Here is a 7,092-nt window from a genome sequence, read left to right as displayed (position 1 = left end):
AAACTCATTTAAACTTTAACACATGCAATCCTGCAGCAACTGCCAGTGGAGTCAAAGATAGACCCAACCAAGAAAGACAGAAAATTGGCATCCAAAAAGAATTTGAGACCCTTCACTATGAATTGCAAATGAACCCCTAGCCAGAAGTGTGCATGTGCTCTCAGAAGAGGCATGCCATCCTACATGTCAATTTAATAAAAGCATGAAAGTCATCTTGAAACATGTATCACTTTCAAATTAAAAAGTGGAATCCAGAAACTGAGAAGTGGTATCAGTTCCTGAGATCATGTTCACTTTACCAGCCAGAAAACACATCTGAACTGGCAAGACTTCAGAAAGTTTTTATCATGTTTTAAGCAACATTTCTGAGCTTTTATTTGACACAATCTTTTAAACGCATTCTTTTTTTTTTTTTTTGTTTCCCAGATCCTTCTTTGGCCAGAAGGAGGCACATAAAATTACTTGGCATTCTTCAGACTTCTCCATGTACATTACTAGTCTGGTTATAAATAGACACTGAATGAATACTAAGAAAAGAAACTACAGCTCTCCCCACACAGCACAGTGCAATAATCAACGACTGCCTGGACAGCTTTGATCAGAAACAATCAGATAGCAAGAACTCCTACCTCACTGCTTTGAATTTCATATGGCCCTGCAACAGCCAAGGAAAGAATGTGCTATAAATACACATGGATTATTCACTTGTACTCAGAATCAGGTGCTGCACAACTAATCTTGGATCATTTTGCCTTGGACAGTTTTGTATTAATGCCCAATACAAATATCAGAACAACTTTTCCTTCACTGGTAGCTTTCCTTAATAATACCATGGAGAAAAAAGCATCATCTTTATTATCAGTAAGGAATGCTCAGACAGCTGACCTGAAGCACACCAACATTTCCAAAATTGTTAGAACACTCTGAAATCAAATTGATTCAACAACTTTGTTTATCTTTCCAGTAAATCAGAAGGAATGGGGAAAGTGAGCCAGCAAATCAGTGGGCTGCAGAGCTAATTCATATTTTCCTAATCAAGTCCCATATATAAATAAGGGAGATATTTCTTGTCTGCAGTGTTCAGTGCACATGCATGCAAAGGTCCAGTTAATTCACTGCTGCTTTTACACAGATCTTTTCATCTCACAATCTCTGTGTACCATTGATTTCAGATTACCTCTTGGATAAAGAAAATTTATCATTTTCATCTAATTAATTGTAATAGAGGCACAAAGGTGAAGTCAAGTATCTATTAAAGTATCAATAAAGGAGGTACTTGGCTAGAGTTTGAAGTCACAAAACAAATTATGCTACAATTTCAGAAGTGTAAGATTTCACAAAAAAAATTATAAAGAATAACTGCCTCCAGTTCTTAAGAGCTACTGGCAGCAGGAAGGAACCAAACTGACACAGGAAATACATAAACTAGAATAAAGAGAATAAATATCTCTCTTCCCAAGTCAATACATGACAGAAACAACACAATGTTGTCACAAGAGTATAGTCTGGGGGCAGAGTCATGGGCATCACCATAAGTGAGGGTATAACAAGACTCTGAGGTGCTGAATTCAAAATCTGGAATTTTGTGGATCATATTTTGCATCATATTCTCTGGTTGGGATTTCCTCAAAACTGTTTGCAGTAAGTTATGACTGGATGTTGTGTTTTTGTTGCACTCATTTTACTTGTAACAAAACAGGATAATCAGTGCTAGAGATACTCAGTGTGAAAACAGAGATGTTTCCCTTTTCCCTCCAACCACACAAAGTTTTCTGATCTCCAACCTTTTCAGCATTCAGTGGAGTGCTACAAGCCTCACCATATCATTTTTGTTCTCCATGAAAATGCTGAGTTTCTTCAGGAAGGTTACAACGAGGATGAGCAGCTCAAAATTATCGCGGTCCAGCGCTTTCACCAACATGTGCACAATGTTCTTGTTCCTCATCTTCAGCTCAATGCGAGTATCCTCAGCGAGGTTTAGCAGCAGGTAAATTGCAACTGACAAAGGTCAACACAAATCACACCAACAGATCATACCCAACACAGCTAAACAAGCCTCTATTTACACTTGAAGTGCTGAAGACAAGACTTTCAGAAGCATTATGCTCCCTTCTCAATACATTTTGAAGGAAATTTGCCAGTGAATGCTTTTTTTTTTGCCTCTTTAAAAAGCATTAAGATTCCTTCTAATTGTGGCTCTGAAAAAAATTAGAATTATGATCACTAGAAGCTTCTTATGTTGTGTGGTTTGTATTTTTTCTAAATTTCAATTGCAACAGGAGGCAGCAAAAAGCCCCCCTCAGGAAAGGTATGCACTCAAATAATTTCAATCTAACATGAAGTGTATTTATTACAAAAACTGAGATAGAATGAAATCTATTCAAAGAGTCAGATACAAGCTAAATTAGGCAAATTTGAAAAAAAATTCAAATACCCAACTCCTCCCAAACCAACATAATGAGCAAAGAGGAATGGATCACTTTTGCTCTTCTTCTTCTTCTGACAAATGGTTTTTAAAATTATTAATAGCATCAAACAATCTGATTAAGTACTCGTTGCTATTCTTTGGCAACACTCTTCCATACTCATCCATGTTTAAGACATCCCAGTTGTAACAAGAATCAAACAGGATGCCTCAGCCATGTTTACCAACAACAAAATAATTTGCTATTTGGATTTGGTACCTCTAAGCAGCTGCTCCTGCTTGACAACCAGCCCTTTGTATTTCTTATAAGTTTTCTCATAGTCCTTTTTCAGGGTTTGATTTTCAGGATCTTCATCAAGTGAAATTAGAGAAGTTAAGGAGTTCAGAGAGAAGTGATACAGGCTAGATGACAATTGTCCTCTAAAGTGTTCCTCAATCACCAGTGAAAAGCAAGGCATCTATGGAATACCCAGTGTCAAAACTCTCCCTCAGCACCAGCTGCTACACCTGCAATCCAGGCCATGATTCTTCTCTCCTTCTAGGCCAGGATATTTTACGCCCTACTAAGCAGCACACATGTTCTAAGACATACTGCTGATAAAATACAACTTTTTTTTTCTTTCTGTGTTGCTTTAGCAGCTTCAGCTTAACCTCTTCCACATCCCAAAATCTTCACTCTTGGTCCTTCTCATATCTGCAATTATATTTTCCACTTTCTGGTAAATTCTACTGCTTTTACAGAAGGTGCTGTGCACTCATCTTGTGTAACCCAACAACACTCATCAAGACAAGTCAGAAGCCATGAGGCTACACCAGAACATCAAAAGGATATCAGCTTTCTTCTTTTTAGCAAGTTCTTCCTGCCAAAGTTCATGTCTCTTCAGTTCATGGTCTATGATATTCATACACAGAGCTCCAATTTTGTAATGTGTGATTATCCCATGAAATTGAGAGAAACTACATTGAAGAAATAATACTTGTGAGGAACAAATGCCAACAATTCCATATCTACTTTGACATCTATGGTAATAATACTGCACCACATCAAATATTAAAAAAGGTATTTACAGTTTGCCCCATTAATGCACTTTCCTACTGGAAAATTATTTCAAAACAAGAACAACCCCTGAAAACATTAATATTTTCTCAACTTGTAGAAAGATAAGGAATAGTTTGTTGATCCAGATCAAAATAAAAACACATTCCAATTTTTATGCATAATGGAAAAGTTTTTCCCCTCAGCCCTGCCTTCCATTCTGCAAGTGCTTCAAAGCACTGTCTCCTCACCAGAAATAGAATAGAGACCTAAAATCAAGGTAAATGCAATTTCTGCTTGAATTATTTCTAGGCAGGGTATGCAGAAACTGGCATAGCTAAATAAGAACAAGTGCTCACTTCAGTTTTGAACACTGTTTCTTCCCTGTAGGTGTGCCGATGGAAATTAGAGGTGGCAGCTCAGCCACCTTTTATTTCTGACACAAAGCTATAAGTCAAAATCTTTACTAGCTTCTTCACAGCTCTCCTACATGCCTCACCATGAGAGTTCTTTTTGTTATAAGTGATAAAACTAAAGCACAAGTGTGTTTCTGTCTGTTCTTCCTGTTTCAGTGAAGTTTTGCAGCACAGAGCAATAAACAAATGAAAAGCCACTAAAAGCAGAGCTATGTTCTTTTTGTCCCCTAAATCCAGGGACTCTGCACTCACCTTGAAAAGCAGAAGAAAATGTAAATTATATTGGTAGCCAGTTCAATGCTTTGTTTCCAGTCTTCCCTCAGCACTCTAGCCAATGCACCCAGGGCAGTTTCTGAAGTGAAACAAGATTTAGAGAAGCATCAGCATTTTGTGTCCCTCCTTTCTAGCTTGTGAGCCTCAGAATTTGAATACACCTTATTCTACATCTATCAGTTTTCTAGTGGAACATTCTCACAGGTATCTCACTTTAACAGGCAGCACTGCTCACCAGTTCTGTTTGGAGGCAGTACCAGAGAGTGCCCTGGGTGGTCACCCTGTCACAAACCCCAAGAGGCAGCAGCATGGAAGGAAAGTGCAACACTGAATTAATCTCAAAACTGCCACTAACCTTCAGATCTTGTGGCCTCTGCCAGATCTGTGCTCCATACTACATTGTGTCCCTGCCTAAAACACTACAATTTTCACTTTCAAATCCCCTTTAAATTCTGCCTGGACAGATAATATTTCTCATCCCTCTTTCCATTTATTTTCCCCCCGAATCTACTTCATATTATTTAATAATTTAGTTTCTCCTTGTCTTATTTAATTTCACTTTTCCAGTCATGTTCCCCTAGCTAGTCTCTCATCATGTACACCATGTTCCTTGATCACAAAAGCAGCAACTGGGAACATGAAGCACTAAATATTTTCAACAACTCTTAGGGACAAGCCATTATTTCATGGCTCACCATTCCCATCCCATCTTCCATGGTGACACTGCAAGATGGGCAAGTATTGAAGTCATCAACACATGAGGGTATAAGGGCTCAGCAAAAGAGACAAAAAGGGCAAGGAAAGAAAATAAAAAAATTAACTCATGTCAGCTTGCAAATCCTCTTTTCAAGGCAAGTTCCCTGACCTACAGAATACACCAATATATTCCCTTATCCAGCAATAATGCCAGCTGGAGTTAATTGAACACCAAAATAACTAGGATCAGAAAAAAATAGCTGAAGCCTCTAGAGGCCAGGAAGATTTCAGTATTAGGCTCACCTAAGACCAGTCTGAGCAGCATCCATTTGGAAAGAGACCCAACAGAGCTTTGAGGGCCACCTTATTATATACAGAGAAACAGAGCCTAGCAAACTAAATTAAACCCCAAATTAAAGGCGAACTACTTTTCCCTGGACACAAATGAACAGCACATCAAGAGAAATTACCGTTGGGTTTTAAAATTACCATTTATAAGCAGCTCTTCCAAATTATCAGGATTCCTGGCCAGCTGCAGGATGAGGGCAGAGCCACGCACCTTGTCAGGAATGTCCTCGTACAGTAACTCAATGTACTCATCCATGTCATTGATATTGGCAACTTCATCAATCTGAAAGCAGTCAGAGCAAGGGTTTCACTGAGAGACAGGACAATTCAACACCAGCAATCACAATTCAGTTGTCACATCAAAGGGCACTCAGCTTCTGAGCACAGATCTTACGCAAAAATAAAATACAAGTCAAAAAATCCCAACACGTGCAGAATGACTGCCAATGCCAATGCAGGAAATCTGAGGAGATATAATTCCTAAAAATCAAAGGATGCTCAGGATGTCCTGTCTGATGTTCCAGTCCTCACTGTCTGTCCTGCTGTGTGCTATACTTGGAGGGGTAAGTATGCAAGTCAAATATTTTACCCTTTTTGGATATAATTTTTTTCCATTGTGCAGTACTTCCACACCAAGTTTTTTGCTTAAAAAACAAGAAGCAAAATACCACAGGAATTCAGCATTTCCTCTCCCCTCCTCCCTTTTGTAACTGCTTACTGAAGTAGTAAACAGGGGTTTGCATTTCTCTTTTAACACCAATACTTACCTCTGTTCCTTCAAATGGGGGTGGATCTTTTGGCTTGCTGGTTTTCTCTTTCCTTTCTACAAAGAAAAAGACATGGGTGCAGTTAAGTTACACACAAACACAGACCAAACACATATCCATTGTTCTCATGAACACTCCAGTTAAATCAAGGTCGAAGTCCTTTTGTGTCCAGCTGACCTGCCAGACTAACACAGGTTTCTCAACCTGAACAGTCCTAGGGAGTAAAACAAATCCTCAGCTGCCTTTTGACAACTCACTCTAAATGATCAGTGATAGCCCTGTCAGGTGGGGAGACAGAGGCTAATAAACCTTAGAGCAAGCCCAGAGTGACAACACTCACTCCCACAGTGAGACATCAGCAGCTTTGATCCTGCTTGTGCCCTGCGACACACCAAGACACAGAAATGCAGAGTGAAAGAAGGTTAAACATACAAAGCTCTTACAATCAAACCCCATACATAACATAAATCTTCATTTTAAATGTCTCACTAGGAATCCAGTTTGAGAACAAAGCTTACCATTTCAGGGCTGCAAGAAACCTAGGTAACCACAAAGTAATGTAAAGTCTAATGTTAAATATTCAACTGTGCCCTGAGCAGAAAGTTTAAGGTAAACTTAAGACATAAATAGGAGCACCAAGAGGCCAGGAACTTTAGATGAGATGAGATGAGAGAAATACCCCAGGCACCAAAGCTTGTCAGGCTCTGAGAGTCTCCAGCTTTACACACAGCCCAAATTCAGCCTAGGCACACTCTGTACCCTTGCAGGAGGTGATGGCAGAGATCTTTCTAGGAAGATCTTCTTAGAGACTTCTGATGTTACTGTAATTGCAGATTCAATATGATGAGGCTGCACCCAGTAGCCAAATCTGTACTTCTCAAGTCCTGCTAAAGCACAAGGCAGCCAGTAAGAAGCATCAATACTAAATGTAACCAAATAATAAAAAAAATTTGGTTATTTAAAAGATCATTTCCTCGCTTCAAGATCATAATTGTTTCCAAGGGTGATAAAGATATGTTTCCTACAGTGACTATCCCCAGAGAATTGGTACATCAGGCACATTGGGCTCTCAGCTAGGAACACCTCAGTATTTGCTCAAGGCTGAGGCACCCTAGTTCCAAGCTGTTTTGT

General features: G+C 39.1%; 1 protein-coding gene across 1 annotated transcript in view; it reads right to left on the bottom strand.

The window, feature by feature from the left end:
• The window catches only part of KIFAP3 (kinesin associated protein 3), a 64,456-nt gene that overhangs the window by 55,291 nt on the left and 2,073 nt on the right, over positions 1-7,092 (bottom strand). Inside the window, 7 exon segments of the mRNA XM_031061675.1 lie at positions 1,820-1,998; positions 2,685-2,783; positions 3,258-3,382; positions 4,130-4,229; positions 5,336-5,477; positions 5,962-6,017; positions 7,072-7,092. The exon segment at positions 7,072-7,092 is cut by the window's right edge and continues 152 nt beyond it. Of these exon segments, the coding sequence (XP_030917535.1) occupies positions 1,820-1,998; positions 2,685-2,783; positions 3,258-3,382; positions 4,130-4,229; positions 5,336-5,477; positions 5,962-6,017; positions 7,072-7,092 (722 nt within the window).

The sequence above is a fragment of the Geospiza fortis genome, unplaced genomic scaffold (assembly GCF_000277835.1).
Source record: "Geospiza fortis unplaced genomic scaffold, GeoFor_1.0 scaffold5, whole genome shotgun sequence".
Lineage (NCBI taxonomy): Eukaryota > Metazoa > Chordata > Aves > Passeriformes > Thraupidae > Geospiza > Geospiza fortis.
Note: the sequence above shows the minus strand (reverse complement) of the source record. Positions and strands in the feature narration are given on the sequence as shown.